The sequence below is a fragment of the Serinus canaria genome, chromosome 4 (assembly GCF_022539315.1).
Source record: "Serinus canaria isolate serCan28SL12 chromosome 4, serCan2020, whole genome shotgun sequence".
NCBI lineage: Eukaryota > Metazoa > Chordata > Aves > Passeriformes > Fringillidae > Serinus > Serinus canaria.
The window spans coordinates 54500237-54519151 of NC_066317.1; the positions used below are offsets into that span (position 1 = coordinate 54500237).

At 37.6% G+C, this 18915-nt stretch overlaps 1 protein-coding gene across 1 annotated transcript in view; it reads left to right on the forward strand.

Moving 5' to 3' along the window:
* Nucleotides 1–5652: 5652 nt before the first annotated feature.
* KCNIP4 (potassium voltage-gated channel interacting protein 4) overlaps nucleotides 5653–18915 on the forward strand; it is a 178119-nt gene continuing 164856 nt past the window's right edge. Inside the window, exon 1 of the mRNA XM_009099789.4 lies at nucleotides 5653–5884. Coding sequence (XP_009098037.1) covers nucleotides 5785–5884 — 100 coding nt within the window. The 5' untranslated portion in view covers nucleotides 5653–5784. The remainder of the gene's footprint in view (nucleotides 5885–18915) is intronic.

Consider the following 18915-nt stretch of genomic DNA (forward strand, 5'->3'; position numbering starts at 1 on the left):
GCTGTGAGTGGCACTGAGCTCCTTGTGGCCCTGTGTTATTCAGAGAAATCAAATCACCATCACTTGACATGCTCTGACTATCTCAAAAATCAAAATTAAGCTGCCCACGTTAGTTCTCTGTTGTTGAAGATGCATAAGAGTTTTACAAATGACAATTGGTAACTCTCCTGTCATTCTATGTGACTTTGAAAGTCTAGGAATTTTTCTGTAGTTTGGAAAATGATCAGTATGTTCCCTCAAGTGCAAACACTTGAAAAAATTCCTTGTTAATAAAGAAGTAGCACAAACAAATCACAAAAAACAGTTGAACTGCAGCTGTGGAACTACAACAGCCAAGTATTTTTCATCTTCAGTTTCCACAGACAGCTTTAAAATACGATTGTCTGACATTTTTATGGCATTGAAAATTTCTGAAGGTTTTTTTTTTTTAATGCAGTTTAAACCCCTGTAGCAAAGATGGAGTTATCAGAATGGTATGTGATGAGAAAATTTCTGTCTTCTAATGACATTGTTCATGGTCACAGTAAGTGTTATAGTTTCCAGAAATATACACTACCAGATTCAGGGAGCCATATTTTCACTGCATGGAAAAGGATAAATTTGAAACATAATTCCATATTAAGGGCTCCAGAATACCCACATAATATTCAGAAGGTTATAAGGAATAAGTGATATATTGACAGATTTTGTGCTGCTTCTGACATTTATAGCAACCCAAAACTGGAGTGATGTTATGATATTATCCAGATCTTGTACTTTTCAGCTGGAACTACATCATGTAAAGATGTTTTCTGTTAGTCTTTGAAAAGCCTGCTTATGAGTAATTGCTGTGCATAATTCTTTCTATTTCAATCAGTTCTGTAAAAGCACAGGATTTATGTATTGCCATCCAACTCTGCACTCAGTGTGAAGAGACAGAACTTCTGCTTCATTACTACAGCATGCCCTGCCCTGCTCACACCATGGGAGACAATGTGCATGAGATACAACCTCCATGCCAGCCCCTGGAATTATTGCTGCCTGCTGCCATGGGTCTGAAATGCTGCTTTAGGGGCACATCAGTAACGGTGGCTTCCTGTGGGGGACAGGGAAGAAATCTGACATGATATCAGCATCATCAGGACTCAACTGTGGCAGCTCCTTGTATTGTGACAGCTGAAAAACACTGGACAGTTCAGGATGTAAACTTAGATAAAAGTTGTGAAAAGGTAGAAATAAGGCACTGTGATGAATGTTGTAATCTTTTTTTACCTGTGATTAAGTTGGGAAAACCATGGAAGTCATGCTGGTTTAATGCCTATAGGGAAAGTTGCAATGCTAACCCTTATCAGAGTTAGCACTTAGAGTGGCTGAATACATCATAGCATTTTGTCACTTCTTTTCAGATTAATTAAATAATTACTAAGAAAAAGTGTTAAAAGAGACAAGTTTGTACCTTATTTCTGGTTTTCTCAATGATTTGATGAGCTGGAAGATTTACTAGATTTTATTTATGTCATTAAAAAAATAATGTCTTAGTTCATTCTCTTAATTTATATTGCTAGTAGTAAATGTAAGAGTGAGAAAAAGGACAACTATAGTGTAAGAACAGCTAGCTGCTAAGATAAAATATTTGAATTCATGATACATTAAGATTTTTTGGTCCATTTTCTTCTTTGGAAAAAAAGAGTGGGTTTTCCCATTTTAGGATGAAAAAACTATGATCTTTTAAATATCTACACGGAATACATATTTTAATGATTCTGTTGGATGTTGGAATATTTTTTCAAAGCTGTTCTTATTAAAAATAGGCAAAAATATTATAAATTTTTATAATAGCTTGGAGGGACATTGCTTATAAAGGGATCATTAGATTGCTCTCTCTTTACATCATGATTTTTACCATTAAAAAAAGTATTATTTAAGTTCTTCCTAGTCAAAATCAATGAAATTGTGTCCTCTATTACAAGTTATGTTCTCAGACTTCATATGTGGCATGGGAGACCCACTGGCATTCCATTTCATTTTTCTCTTGCAGTGCATTGACTTCTGCACCCAGCTCTGCCAATCAACTCTATCATTAACTTTCCCCCACAAATCTGGTATTGCACATGTACAGCCCCCACTGTTTTATCCAAGGCCTTCAAGTTTAGCTCTGATCACTAATCTTTTGTGTTTTAAACAAAATCCAATAGACTGATTTCTGCAGGCCGGATTCCCATAAACTATTTTAAGAGGTGGTAAGGAATATCAGAGGTTAGTGATTGTCCTCCAGGAAACCATGATGAAAATCTGGGAGTGGCTTACCAGCATCCAAATGAGCATAAGAGTGTAAGAATATGAAGTGTAAGAAATATAACCATTACTGGGACTCCATCTGTAGACCAACTCATCATTTTCAGTCTAAATGGATTGGGTCTTTTTTTAGCATTAACATTTCATGATATATAGCATTAAGCAATAGCAGTTAAGATTAATGGTATGGAGGATCTTAGTCATGGTAAAATAAATGGAGTCATTGTGTTGTGGTTTACAGCTCCATCACAAGATGAGAAGTGACCATTTAGATATGTTCCTAGCTGAAAATATTACAATTACTTCAATTTAATCTATTTACTTTCACAGTAAAATATAATGCTGCAAAATGCTTTGATGAAAAGGAGACAGCATTTATAATACTTTAAGACTGAAACCTTTAATTTGCAGTTACACATAAGAAAAACAAGCCTTCATGCTCTTGTGTATAAAAAACCTATACAGCATGTAATTTATGACTTAATACCTTTCCTCTCATTCCTATTTCCTGCATTCCTACTAGAACACTTTTTTAAAGCCTAATTCTACAATACATTTAAGCTTTTGTAGTTAGGCAAGAGAAAAAAAAATGTCAACACTTTCAATTGTTAGCTTCATTCTTCCTGTCATGTTTAGATAGAACTGTATAGGTAAATGAAGATCACTTTTTTTTTTTGGTCTTCATGAAGACCCAAAAATAAAACAATATGCCACATCACTGTTTTTGGCAAGGTACTTGGAGAGACAAATAGTGTGAAGCAGTTTGTAACCCTACCTATCGCTGAGTCAGGTCTATTTTTAAGCAGGTAAGAAGGTGAAGAGGAGAAGCAGATCTGTGCTGTTTTGTATTCCTACAGGAGAAATATTGTAAGTTTTTGTAAAAACCTTTTGTTTTTCTCAAAAGCAATGACTTAATGAATGAAGGTGTATTAAACTGCACATGAGATTACCTACAGTCATATCAAAAAGGAGGAAAAAAAGGCATTATCATGGTTGGTTCACAGCACTTGAGAAACAGAAGTTTAGTCACAGCTTTCTTGCAAAAACCTTGCCTTCCCTGGAGATTATCATTCTTACTGTGCTTTGGCATCTACCTGTAAGCCATCATACTAATTCTTCATTTCTTCTGCATTTCTCTTCTGTTTCTTGGAAGCAGAGTCACAATTGGCCATAGGTTCACCCCAGGGAAATACTGCTCAGTTTGCTGACACCCGAGGAGGCAAATCCCTGACCCCTGTGTTTGAAAGTCACTGCCAGCCATGGCGTTCCAGTTTGCAGGGCCATGGCAGCTGCCAGCTTTGCAGCACTGCCACCACCAGCTCTGCTTTCCACTTTTTTGCTTTCAGCCCTGAGTAAGTGGAACTGTCACAAAAGTACCTTTAAAAAAGTCCTTTAAAAAGTGCTTTCATTTTTGAATTTTCAGCAAATCAATATTACCAACAGCTATTAATTAAAAGGAGTGATCCTTTCAGGTGATGAAGTTGCACGCACCCAAACACAAGTTGTATCCACCTTTTGGGTAAAGGCATACAAGATTGCAGATGTTGTGTTCTGATGCTGATAAATTAGTCTCTTTTAGTTCCACATTGAAGGAAAGCTGGACCTACTTTCCTTACAGCCATTGATAAGATGGCTTAGAGGGAGAAGACAATTATCCGTGTTTGGAACAAAGATTGAATGAGAGAAAAAAAAAAAGAACATAAGGAGAAAGATTGCAGCGAGTAAAACTGAAAAGATTCCCAGTGAAAATCTGCCTGCAGAACTGAAATATTTAGGATGGAGTGTTGAAACATAGATTTTCTGAAAGTTTAACCAGCTTCAGGGAGCCCAGTCCTGAGTAAAAATCATAGAATATTGCCACGTGAACATTCGCTGTAAGGCCTTATCTACCCACTGTACAAAAAAAAGGCACCTGTAATCTATCTGCTAGTGCCATTACTCTCAGTTCATTCCACTGTTTTCAGTAATGACAACACCCATTATAATGCAAGTATACCTGGGGGACTTAGAAGTTTCTGCCGGTTCTCACATAACACAATGATTTTTTTTTTTTTAATCTTATCTAAGGAAAGAAAGAAAACTGAGCCCTTGGCAGTCATTGATTTCAACCATGAGGGGGACAGTGCTCTACCAGACAGGATTAAATTAGTTGCAACTGTTCCCCTGCTCATTTTTTTTCTGCAATAGAGGTGCTGTTTTTCTATTTTAAATTTCTTCTTAGATGCAAAGTTTTTAAGGGATTTAAAGAGTAAATCCTCAACTATGGATACACTGCATGTGACAATGCCAGTACTGCAGACTGTAGCAGATAGGCCAGTGGCTGCTAGCAGTATAAGGTACCAGTTCAGTCCTGTGGTCAGCATTCCTGTATTTCACTGGGAATGTTTTCCATGGAAAGGACTTTGTTTAGAAAATAATGCTGAAGTGAGAAACAATAAAATAAAAAAAATGAGCTTGCTTCTCCTTTTTCTTGCCCCATGCCTGGAAATGCTCACAGCCAGATTGGATGGGGCTTTGAACAATCTGGTCTGGTGGTAGGTGTTCCCTTACTTGTGGTGAGGACACAGGAACTGGATGATCTTTAAGGTCCCTTCCAAACCAAACCATTCTATGGTTCAGACTATGACTATGGTTCAGACTGTGATTCTTTATTTGTCTTTTCAATTTTTGTTTCCCAAATCAGTCCACAGAATAAGACTTAAAGAATCTGAGACAGCTTTTTTTTTTCTTTTTTTTTAACTTTAATTACAACTCCTCCCAACAAACCAACAAAAAAAGGATTCCTAGCTAGCTGTTACATATACAGTGTTGTGTACTACTTGCCACAAGCAACAGGTAGAATGTCATCGTACCGACGCCGCTATTTTAGCCGGAGGAACTAACGGGGAACTTGGCAAGCGCCCCACTGACACATCCTCCGGCTGGCGCCAGCCACAGCTGGGAGCGGCGATGGGACTCGTGCCCCGGCTGCCTGTCCCGCCCCTTCCAGGGACAGCGGTGGCACCCCGAGCGCGCTCCAGCGCCGGGGCAGCTCCGCGGGGCTGTGCCCGTGCCCAGGGCTGTGCCTGTGTCCGGGGCTGTGCCCGTGTCCGATTCCGTGTCCGTGTCCGTGTCCGTGTCCGTGCCTGGCGCGCCCCGCTCCCCGCGTTGCCGCGGCAACGTCTCCGCGCCCGCCGCTGGCTCCGCCGCCAGCCCGGGAGCGGCTCCCCCCGCCGGGCAGCGCCGGCCTCTCGCGGGGCTCCTTCCCGGCGATCCCGGGTGTGTCCCGCCGGCCGGCTCCCGCTGCCCGCATGGCCGTGCCGAGCCGGGCCGTGCCGGCAGGCCGGAGCTGAGCCGCCCGCCTCTCCGGGCCTCCGCTGGGGTAGCCGGGATGTGCTCCCTGCCGCTCCCCTCCCACTCGCCCCCTTCCCTCGCAGGAGCCTTCCGCGCCTAGTTTAATGGTTTGCAAAGAAAGCCAGGCAGAAGAACACTTCCCTCGGTGGCGGTGGTCAGACCATGACCTAACTCACCATGAACTTGGAAGGGCTTGAAATGATAGCGGTGTTGATCGTGATTGTGCTTTTTGTAAAAGTGTTGGAACAGTTTGGGCTGATTGAAGCAGGTTTAGAAGGTAAGGGAGTGCTTTTCGGTGGCTCGTCATTTTTCTGTTCTGGTTATTCTCTTGCAGCGAAGCAGGAGCACCTGTGAACTGATGTAAGGCACTACCCGAATCACCCCGAGAGCGACGTGCACATCAGTGGCTGTCTGTTGTGGATGTTGGTTGCGGTGGTTTTATTTTGTAGGAGAAATAAACTGGTGCCCGGGAAACTGCCAGGATAAACTTAGAGGTTAAAGTCTGAATCTCTTACTCCTGTTTTAAATCTGTGCATTTAAAGTAGAGGAGGATAAAGCAGATTTTAGTATGATTACAGGCAATCATATTGCCTTCAAACTGTCTTGTAAAATCAAAATTGTTTTCTAATGCATTCTCTACTAGAATTGTTATAAGATCAAGATACATCTTTTATAGTATTTAAAAACCTGTTGAATGTTTAATTTACTGTTAACATTTTTAACTGTGCTTAAGGAAGAACTACAATCTTCACATTCAAACTAAGCAACTTGAACATTCACTAAGGGCAATCATGTGCAAATTTTATTGTTTGATGCTTTGTTTTTCTTAGACGATCCCCTCCTCTATTAGCAATATTGTTTCTTTATAAAACAGTAAAAGTTAAAACCAAGAAGACTATTTTACATGTGCTTTTTACGTGTAGAATAGTAGAATATTTATTATTTTTTTATTATTTTTACCTTATTTCTAAGAGCTCTTCATACCATGTAAAGAGTTTGACTAAAAAAACCACTGCTTTCAGCATGGTCGGTAATGTAATGACAATCATTACATCCTAGTGTTTTATTAGTTTACAGTCTGAAGTGGTCTGTTTCTCAACTGTTGAAAGAATATTGTATTCTCAAATCTTCCTGTAGGCTGGCATTTGAATACAGTGTACATACTTACACCTGTGAAAAAGAAAACTTTGTTGACTAATTATGGTTTCATAACAAAAATTATGGTTAAGCAAAATTTTCCCCCATGAAAACGTCTAAAGTAGTCCTGTTTATGTAACATTTTCAAGAAACACAGTCTTCCTTTCAAGTGATTTTTAATAAGGAAGTTACAGCTGGTTCTCTGTCTGTGTTGCTGTCTTGCATGGACTTGCTAGAATCTTGTTACAGAATCTTAAAGCCTTGCAGAGATCAAGTGCGTTTTTATAAGGATTTTATGTTTGTGTTTGAGTACATTATATCCAGTTTAAATAACAGGATAGAGATTCCCTTAAATGTATGAACTTTTGATTTTCTTTATGATCTGTGCTTAGTTTTAAAGAGAAACACCAATTAACATGATAAATGTTATCATAAAAGTTATTTCCAGCATTAGAGGCTGCAAAGGCTGGGAAGGGAGGAAGGGGAGGGGGGAAGAGATCTATATTTACATTTTAGGCTGTTTGGCATGCTTGGGTGGGCTCTGTCGAGTCTGATTGTCACATCTGTTTGGGTTCCCTCGTAAAATACATAATTTGATTGTTGTCTCTACTTGTTGCTGTGGCTGGAGAAGCTGAGAATGCAAAGGCAATTCAGAATGTAGTGAAGATGTCTAAAGGTGGTTGTATTATTTCTGTAAGAAAAATTCCTGTTTTTCCTGCCTCACTGGCCAGAAGTCTGGGAGTCTGTGTGTGAACAGAGCCTGAAAGTTTCTTCCTACCTAGTGCAGGACAGGTTTCCAGCATGCCAGCTAGAGGAAACCACTGGAAGACGTATATGCCCCATTCCTCTGTGCTGTTCTACTTCTGTGAATGACACAGAAGGCATGTTACAGGAGAATCAAGTAACAGATATAAAGAATGGTGTGTGTTAATGAGTGTTAGCTAAATTTCACAGACTGAAGAACTTTTTTTTCCTCTTAGTTCAGGAGCAGTGCAGATTTCTTGCCCAGTTTTTTCCTTAAACTTGAGATTTAAAGATTTGAACTGATTAAAATAGGAAAAAAGGAAGATTTTTACACTTTTTCTAGAGAATTGAAAAACTTATCAATATGTTAATAAGTATTAATTTCCACTCTTGAAGGGAAAGTATATGCACTGTAAGATTGTTTAAATGTTAGACAAGTTTTTAAATAGAATGCTAAAAAAACAAGTATAGTCAGACTATCCATGTGCTTTTCTGGAAATCAGTGAGGAAGTTGGTCTCAGCTTTCTGAAAATGTTGGGTTTTATAAGGACATTTGTAGTTTTCTGAGCTTGGATAGGTTATATCCCTTCTTTTTCACAGAGGTTAATATGTCCCAACAAAACCTTTATTTTTTTCCCCACAATTTAGTAGTTTGCAGTATAGGAAACACATCCTATACATACCTGGAGTTCAGAGTCAGTAATAATCTGTAACACAGTGCACCCAATACAGGATGCTAAAACTCATTCTGAAGGTTTGGTAGAGACTGAGGTTTCAGAGTCCTATTGTGGCCCTATCATGGTAAACAAAAGCCTGAAGATAACTTGCATTACACTGGATTGTCATGATTCTGAACTTTGTGAAATTTGCGAATTTAGAAGGATCAGGTGCAGTGATGTAAATCAAGACACTCTGTTTAGTGTCATAATAACTAGTGTAAGAAATAGTCTGCTTCCTTCAGACTCCTCAATGCAAATTATGTTTATCATAATAATAGTATGCAATGTTTTTTGTCTTTTTGAAAATAATATTTATTCAGAGTAAATATTTTATATACTCCCTTATGTTTCTGCTGCAGTCACTCAGATAACAGTGTGCTTTCTGTGGTTTTGTCCAATTGCCTTCAACTGCTGAGTGATTCTGCTGTTGTAGAAGTATTTTCAAATGTTTTTAATATTGTATGGCAGCTCTAAAAGTGATAAGTAGCAGAAAGGATTTATACACTTTAGTAGGTTGTGAGTTCCAGAGACTTTATCTCTCAGTTAAATATTATTTTATGATGCATTGCACTCACTTAGATTGCAGTATGCTTTCTGTGGTTTTGCCCAGTTGCCTTTAACTGCTGAGTGGTTTTACTGTTGTTATAGAAGTATTTTCAAATAGTTGTTTTGAATATTGTATGACAGCTCCTGAAGTGAGGAGTAGCAGAATACATTTATTCACTTTCATGGGCTGTGGATTGCACAGGCTTTGTCTCTAGGTTAAATGATTAACTCTTCATGAATTAGGTTATGTCCTTCTTGATAAACTCTACTGGGTTTTTTTAAACAGTAATTTATTAGGTGTAAGGAGTAATGTGTTTATACCTAATTAGGAAATATTTTTCATAGATATTACTTAATATCAATTTAAAATTATTTCTTCTTGTAAGGCAAGTTTTTCCTAAAGTCGTTCATAAGTAGAGTGAGATACAAGAACTGAGTAGCTATATGTACAAGAGGTTACCATCTTGAGATTATGCCATAGTCAGGATATTGACTTATGGGATTTCAATATACTTTTAGTACTTTTCTCAGAGGTACTTTGTGATCTTCATGTGTAAGGATCTTATGAACTTGAAGAAGAAATGGAAGAGGTTTTCTTTGTGAGTATCTTCCTTCTATGTCAGTTTGTCTGGGTAAAGTGTTAGGGAAAGAGAGGTTGAGGCATCATGAAGTCAGCCCATTCCTAATTTAAAATGGCTTTGTCCTAAAATTTCTTGGAAAACCTGGATTGCTTTTCAAAACCTAAATCACTTATTAATTAAATAAACAGAAAAATAGACCCCTCTTCATCAAGGTATGCATTGAAACCTACACCATTAGGAATAAGGTTCAGAGAAGAAAGCAGAATTAGATGACTGATCAAAAATATTTAAATAGAAACACTTTGCTTTTTAGGAAATGTCTAACTGCAGGTAGAACATCTAATAGAAAAGAATGGCATGGAAGTAGCCATATATATTGCTGTAAAATGTGGGTTCCATATCTCTGTTATTGGTATCTATCTAAAATCCTTGTTTAGGAGTCCTGAGAGTGGCAGCAGTAGAACTTTGCAGCTAAAATTGCTGCAACAGAAATAGAGCTAAATTACTGAAACACTTGATTCCTCTGAAATATCAAAGCAGCTTCTAATCCCATTTTGGCAATCTTGGCTGTTAACAACTTCCCATTCATCAGCTGGAAAAAAGAGCAAAACCACAGACACATAGGTAGTTGCTTGTGATATTTATAACCATTTTTGACAAGGACTGTGTATGGAAATGAAGTGGGAGTTACTTGTGGTTGCTCTGAAACTGCAGCAGCCTCTGGAGTGGTTTTGCCATCTAGGCTATGATCTGCTAGGAATGTGAGCATTTCCACAGTGATGTCCTTGCTCACAGTGTTCTTCATGGATGGAAAAGGAGTAACACCTCAGAATCACAGAATGGTTGGGTTGGAAGGGGCCTCTGGAGATCATCTAGTCCAAGCCCCTGCTGAAGCAGGTTCACATGGAGCAAGTTGCATGGGGTCACGTCCAGGCAGGCTTTGACCACTTCCATGGAAGGAGACTTCATGAACTCTCTGAGCAGCTTGTTGCAGTGCTCTGTCAAGATTTTCCTTGATATTCATTTCAGAAGATTCATAATGACTAGCATTACATCCAACAAATAGCGTGTAATTAATATAGGGGCTTTTATGCCATTTTTCTTTTAAATTGGTCTAGATGTCAAAGAGAGTTATGCACAGAATTGTGAAGTATGGAAACAAACATGGACCAATGTGAAATGATTAGGCAGAACTGACAGTGGGCAAAAGACAAAAATATTATATGAAATTTTAATATTAATAATTTCAGGCATTTCTTAGAAGTAATCTGTTCAATTAAGTCTTCATAAATTGCAAGATAAACTGAATCAAAACAGTTGTTGGAACAACTCCTCACATGGGGATGAGTGAGCAGTAGATAGAAATCTTTAACACAGAACTCCAGTGAATTTTTTCTTTATTAAATGTGTAGCTCAGAGAGCACTAGCAAGTCATTTGTAGACAGCAGCATGTACTGTAGTTTGCTTGGAATTATGTGCAGGTGAGCATCTGACCAGGTTGTGCATCCTGCATGACTGGTCATCAAGCCACTGCTGGGCAGCATGAATAAGAGAAAAGCTCTTCCCATTTTTCATACTAGAAGCTGCAATTTATGCATACAGTCTTAGAAAACAATAAATAGTTAAGAAAAGCAACTTGCTAGCCATGACAATTTGTAATAGGTGCCTTCAGCTGTTCAAAGCCTCCTTCAAGCAGTCTGTCATCTCTGAGTCATCTCCTGAAGGTTTCTGGTCCATTGTTGCTGAAAAACCTGGTGTTCCCAGGTCAGTGTCTGCTGAAGAGTGTCTATTCTCCACGCTGGCTGTCACTCAGCAATAATGTGTGTGTCCAGTGCTATGCATCTACAGAGACCGAAGCAGATAAATAATGTCACTGAAAGGATGCCAAGGAAATAGATGGATGGAGTCCTACACTCTGAGTTATCAATACAATGCTTTTCTGCAAATTTAGTATTTTATAATTAACGTTTAAAAAAATTATTCATTTCCTACGGGAGTTTTAAATGCATAAATTCATTTGGTTATTTCCATTTTTTCAATATGTTTGCTCATACTCTCACATTTATAAGTAATGTAGATACTATACCACAGAAGAAAAGTGAGTTTTTACCTAAAGCTTCTCTCTTTATCACAGGGTTGCAACGTTTTGATCATTGAATGTACCTTCTTACAGAATTCCTAATTTTGATTATGTGATTTGGCTGGTTTTTCCTTCAGTAATCTTCACTCAAAATATTCCTCAGGTTTCGAATGTCAGTCTTTTTAGCATACAAATAATTGTACATCTTCTTAAGGTTTAGAGAAGTCCTTGTGTTTAGTCATTGTTATTTTGTTTATTATTTTTATAGGAGAGTTCTTCCTTTAGTCATCTGACCTATTTCTCTGGTGATTAATAGTTCAGCACCTGATAAAAAGTTCAGTTCAGCCAGACTGAATGCTGCTTAGATCTAATGAGGCAGATGATCTAATCTGACACAACCACTCTGCTTTTTCCTTTCTGCAGTTATTTTTCCCAGAGGTATCTCTAGAGGTATGTGGTTCTCTAAGCACGTTTTCTTTATTGGATCAATAATCAAAAAAATGTTCTTCTGTAAACAGACAAAATTTCAATCATCCAAAGTGCACTACAAGAGCTATTTTCTTATTGCTGATGATTTGAGATAATGAAAGAAAAAAGATAGGAGATCAGATAAATACATGTTTATTAATCAAATATTTATCAGTGGTCATATCAGTTATTGTAGGGAATACAATCTAATTTTACACAGAAGAAATGTGATTATTAGTTTAACCCTCATTACTAAAACCAAATTCTAATACAGAAAATAAACCAAACATCGGAAAGAGAAAACAAGAAGAGTTCCCAGAGAAGTGAGTTGCTGTGAGCATTGAGGACAAATCCTTTATTGGTCATAAGCATTACGATATTTTGTCAGTAACGCTCACCAGCTGCTGTAGGTGCATCAGAGCAGACTTTTGTACATCCACAATTTGATCTATTCTTTTGGTACTAGGAGCTCTCTGCATTTTTTTCTAGCAGTGTCTCTACAAAGTGATGGGCTGTCTCCAGATAACCAGAAAAGACAGTTTCTGCTGGTGGGAAAAAAGTTATCTATATACAGCCACTTCTTGCCTGTGTCTGAAGAACTTTGAATAACAACAGAACCAAGATGCTGCCTGCATAAGTTTCTCAGATGGTGACATTCTTAACAGCTGCACCTAAAAAGCAGACAGAGATTTATCTTGTTTAGTGAACCTGATATTTCTGGAAAGCCAAAATTTCTGCAGATAATCATAATATTCAAGTGCAGTGAGAATTATACCCCTTGGAGAATAAGACCATATTCTTCACTATAGGAGAATGTAATCTGTCCTCTTGGAAAGTATTGTATCATCTCAGTAAAGTCCTTGACTATTTTTTCATTAGAAAGAACTTTTTTTTTTCCATAGCGAGTCAAATTTTATTTAGCCTGAGGACATACATGTTAAATTTTGAAATTATATTAATATGCCATCTGAGTTACCTCCTTTGAAGTCTGAGATTTAAATTTATGTTTGTAAGAAAGTGAGATTACCTTACCTTAAAATATCAAGTTTGGCAGTGAACACCTGATAAGATCCCAGGGATAAGAGGTCCATTAGACGTCTGCCTTACTTCACTTGTAACCTGCAGCTGATGGTAAAAGGAATTATGCACAGCTAGATTGTTCTAATTTTGTAATACATTCAGACAAAAGTTACTATGTTCATTAGGTATATTTATTCAACCTCAATCTAATTTGCATTAGTTTGTCCCTTACTCAGCAAAGAGTTCAGAGTTCACATTCTGGCCAATTTTATGGCTAGATGAGTAGTCTGAGATGAATCAGGTTACCAGAACAAGAGTAATTATTCTCAGGAGTAAGAGGGTATAATGGAAGGCAGAATGGGATGCTGAAATTGTTGTTTTGCGAGTTGACAATTGAGAAATGACAAAATGTAGTTCACTTGCTCACTATAAAAATTGATTTAATAGTTCAGCAATAATGAAGAAGAAGTCATTAAGACAGGAAAGTATTCTCCATCAACTTGATTTCTGACCCACTCAGTGAGAATGTGGCTCACCTTTGAGTCATTATTGCAAAAATGGTCATAATTTGTTAAAAGTTATACTTTTAATGCTACTAATGTTTCTCTTTGCTTCCTTAACCTTATCTTACAGGATTATTATAATAAACTCACTTCCTGATTGCTGGAATTTTTGGACTAAGCCAAAAATTGTTAGACTCAAAGCATTCCTATTTAGAAGGTAAATCTCACAGTAAAAACCCAAGCTAAAGATTAATCACAATATCCTTTGTAGATTAACTTAAGCTGTGTTTAGGAACTTCACTTTTTTCTTTCAGAAACTAAGCAAAGCTACTTTAGCACTTGTACCATTCATTTTCTAGATTTAGAATAAGTTTTGTGACTCTTTCTAAGTCTTTTTGAATTTTTAATAATTTTCTTGGGGAATTGATATTCAGACTGGGCAGAGGACTCAAAATAGATCTCTGATATATCAGAAGTAAAACAATATCCCTGCCTTGCCCCTATTTGATATCTTACCCTTAATACAGCTGAGCAATAATTATGTCATCTTATACTTTTTGCAAAATAAAGATATTCACATCAATGATTCTACACAGAAATAAAGATATGGGTGAAATTATTTGCACTTTTTTGTTTTGATTTTGGTGTTTTCTGGTGGTTTTTTGTTTTGTTTTGGTTGTTTTTTTTGTTTGTTTCTTTTTTGTTTTGGTTTTGGTTTTGGTTTTTTGTTTTTTTTTTACATTTGAAATAACCAGGGTAAAGATGTGGCCTTCTGCTGTGAGGTCTGATATGGATTAATACAAGTGAACCCTCTCCTGTGGTTTTATTAATCTTAAATTTGCCTACTATAAAAAAATAAATAACCTGTTGGATTAAGAGGGCTGCTTCAGAACTGTTGCATTTGGTTTGGAGTTATCCAACTACCATTTAGAAAACAATTATCTGTAGTTGCTTGCCTTTATGAATATAGGTGAATATAAAGATGTACACTGTTTTTTCATCTTTGGAAGATCCCACTTCCTCCCATTTTTATCTTTTTTTTTTTTTTTTTTTTGGAGGGGGGTTTGGTTTTTGTTTTGGTTTGGTTTTTTTGTTTGTTTGTTCTTAAAGATCCAGTAATCTGGGTGTTTTCCTTCTGGTTATAAACCTGCAGTATCACAACTCTTAGTTTGTAAAGAGAGATTTTGCAGTCAGGAAAAATGATAAAGTGAAACTTTTCATTCACAGATTTTTATTTTTCTTAATCTCTGTAGTGAGTATTTATTGATGTGGTAAAGTACCAAATTCAATGTTGGTATATTTTCTATATTCACTAACACTTTCAGACATCTCTTTTTTATGTGATTGCATAGAATAAGAAGGTGTAGGATTTAAGTTCCAAGTACCATATTCAACACTGTTAATATCACTATTTGGATAATGATATTAAAGGAAATGTCTTTTTTTTTTTTTTTCTTGTGAATGGAGAGATTTTCTATTATAATTGAAGAACAATAATGAAACTCTTTAGTTATCTTGGTAGTAAGTGTTTTCCATTGTTTAAAATATGATGGTCTCAGTAACTAAGTGCATGGTTATTTGAGCCCAGTTGAAGCTGTTTAGAGTCTTGACCTCAGCCTGTTTCTTGAAAGTGAGCTGTAATTGGCAAGTAATTCAAGTCCTTGAGCAGTGCCCTTGCTGGGAAGATAAAAGGTGAAAAGCATCCCCCCTCATCCATCAGATAGTTTGTCACTTCCAGGCCTTTTCTCAAATAATCACTGAAGGGAATGATTACCTCTCTCGAGTCCACCACCTGACCTGCTTTGGACTCATATATTTTTCAGCAGCAGACATGGCTGTGAGGAGCCCTCCTAGTGAATGGCACAATTCAACAGGTAGTGAATCAATCTCATCTGCAGCTGTGTTTTGTAATGCCATACTTTTAAGGACAGATCACTGTTATTGAGTCCTTGTGCTCATGGAAGCAGTATATCTCTTTTTCAGTCCTGTGACGTCTTGCTTTGAGGTTAAGGAAAGTGTGTGCAATATGCCCCAGAAATGAAAGTGTATGCTTTGGTATTTCTGCACACTGTGCAAGTTCTCTCTGGGGAAGATTCCCTAACCAGGAAGTAGGTAATATTCCCAGTAGGAACCAAGAGGGAGCAGACATTTACAGCACACACTCTCAGGTGTCAAACAGCATCCATCTTGACCCTAAAGAGGACTAATATTTTATTTACACTATTTATTTTTATTAATTGATCGTTCATTTCATGAAGAATTAATTTGTTTTATTATATTAACTTATTTTCTAACTTGCAACATATGTTGTAATGTAAGTTTAGGAAATACCTCCATTTTATGATGTGTCTGATCATTTGAGTGTTCCATATCTCCAAGCATCCTTCACCAGTGTCCTGGTAGTGTGACTCAGATGGAAGCAGGGAACAGTTTCCTGGTGAAGGGCAAAAGGAATTCTCTGTGTTAGTATTACTGTAATAATTACTACTAAGATCACTTCATGAACTTTCCAACTTCTAGATGCCATCTTTCTTGGGACAGCTTTCAGATGCTGAAAGATCCTAAAACATTGAGGGATATCAGGATGATAATGGTTTAGCTGATTTTATAGAGTCATAGAATCATTAAGGTTGGAGAAGACTTCCAAGATTGTTGAGTCCAATCTTTGGCTGAATACCACCGTATCAACTAAACCATACTACTAAATGCCTCATCCAGTAGTTTTTTGAACACTTCCCAGGATGATGACTCCACCATTTCCCTGGGCATCCTGTTCCAATCCTTGACAATCCTTTCAGTGAAGAAATTCTTTCTTATGGCATTGTACTGCAGCTAATCCCAAGGTTATGCTCTATACCTGCAGTGAATTTGTGTCCTGACAATTTCTTTAAAGAAGATGGAAGGTTGTTTCGCAGCAAGTGGAAGGTATAAGTAAGCAAGTGAAAAGTTTTTATTCCTCAAGCATCTGAAGTTGTAATTGAGATTCAGCTAGAGATCTCCCAGGGTATAACAAGCAGATGGCTTTAGGGACACAGCTTACTAAATTACTGTCCAGTACCTATCCATTATCCTATGGCTGTCTCTTTAGTGTGGCAAAGACATTAAGAATATAGATAATGACATCCATAATCCATCCCAAACAGTTGCATTTTGTGTAATAGCTTTGTATACTTACTGCTCAGAGCAACTAACTTGGAGAGGAGATATGCCTTTGTAAATGCCAGTCTCCTCTGAGCCTCCTTTGTGTTTTATTATCTGCTGCTTTATACAGGTTTTTTGTTAGATCTGTGGGGATTGATGTTCTTCCCATGCTTTCCTTTGAAATCCTAGCTCTGTAATATAAATCTTGATGGACTTCACCTTACATCACATCTGTACTGGCTGCCCAGTTTAAATAACACTTGTGGAACATGACTTACCAGTTTTCAAATCCAACAGTCCTCAATTCAATTCACATTGGCTACAGCCTTTTGCAACAGCAGATGTGGTTCAAGCACAAATCCTTTTCTAATACAGGGTTTAATTACTTTTATTCTGAGATGACCTCAAATGCTGTGGATTTGCAGCCACAGTCTCATGAATATGATCACTGAACACCTTAGAGAAGTAATGGTCTTTTGTTTTCATGGCCGTATAAACTTGTGTTTACCTCTGACATTTATTTTGGGCAGTGATTGCCAGGAATTTGGCAATAAGTGCTTGGTAACAGGACTATAGCCCACAGTTTGTCATCTGGGAGCTACTGTCTGTAAAACACACACTGGTGATGGAGTGCATAGGCAGAACAGGTTTCCTTTTCACAGTCTGCTTATCAGACTCAGCTGGAAAAAAGCATAACTTTCAAGCCATGCCAAGCAAGTATTAGGAAGGAGAGAATTTGAATTCAATTGGGCTTTCAATGAGAGAAAGAATTATACTCAAAACTAGTATTTGTGTCACTGTGAAGAATCCTCTTGGCTGGGAGCCTGTCGCTGGCAATGGTGTACAGAGCTCAGATATGCTAGTCTTTCTAATTCTCCAGGCTTGGCTTAGGAATTGGTGCTACATTTGCTGCCTTCCATTTGTCTGGCATAGGAAACATGCTATAGACAGTATAGATTTTCTAATATCATACTAGATCATATCATACTAGTTCCCACTCCATTGTGAACTGAAGGGATATTATCCTTCTTGCTATAATCTGCTACTATCCAGTTTTATGTTATAATGCCTTCTTTACTGAGGTGCCATCTGAATTCAGACTGTGCTTTGCTTGACTATGCAATCTCCGATTTATCCTTTTTGTGTAGCTAGTTCAGCATAGGATATTTTCTAACTTCTCTGATTCTGAATTATTGTAACTATTTGTAATCATGTTCTGTGTTTAAAATGTGCTATGTGTCCTTTTCCATCAGTACAAAGCAGCAGTGAGGTAATACCAGGAAAGCATGGTGCTGATGTAGCAAACCAGATGTGGAAACTGCCAAGGTAATTCAGGCCATGAGGTCTCTGCTTTCCATTCCTCACAATTCCTGCTGCTGTCCAGCACCAGCACTGCAGTACAGAGTCAGCTCTGGCTGACTACACCTGGCCAGCAAGTATCTTTTACTTTCATCTCTGGATTAGACCTTCACCAGTTATAAATTTGGACAATATTTTATAACAGCAGCAGCATTGGTTTTAGTTGTAAGTATTTACAATGGGATTAATTATTTTTACTTGGCCAGCTTGGAACTGTTCTCCAAAGCAGAATTGGAGAGGAATTTATAACTGCCTGTGCTTTTCTAGTGTAGAAATGTATGCAGTTCACATGTTGGCTTTTTGGAGTCTTTAGTAGATCATCTGGGCCAGTGGGACTACACAAGCTGCAATAGTCAATTATTTCTCACAGGAAGCATTTTTTTATGGCAGAAGTAAATAATGGTAAGTTTGTCCCCAAAAGAATTTGTATCAGCAAATTCTGACATTGTGGTTTCCCAACAACTTGTTGTGCACAATAACAGGATGGGATGTGCTTTTTGCATAAAACAGGCAAACACATGGAAACTCTTTGGAAAACTTCCTCCTTTTTAAGGTTTCAATCTGATTGCAACCCCTTAACTATTTTCTTTAAGGGTATTCAAAGGCAGGCCTTTGAGTTAAACAAGTTAATAGAGCCAATCTGGATCCTGGGAAGACTGTAGATGAGGGTGGTCTCAGGAGCAGAAGACACCCAGCAGCTCTGATTTACTATCATCTACAGAAGAAGTTAAGCCAGGACTTCCCCTAGAATTTCATGTACTCTAAGTACTCTTCCTGACAAGCAAATACATGTCCAGTGAGGTTCTGTTCCTGGCAGTTCTACTTCAGGAAGAAGAAATGTATATGAAAATGGAAAAAGGCTACCAAAAATTTGGTGGAATCTGAAAAAAGGCTACCAAAAATTTGATTGTATCTTCAGAGTTACTAGTTTGTTTTCAGCCTTCAGCATTCCAGGTGAAATCTCAACACATATGACTGTTATTTAAAGCAATGCAGTTTTTATAGACATT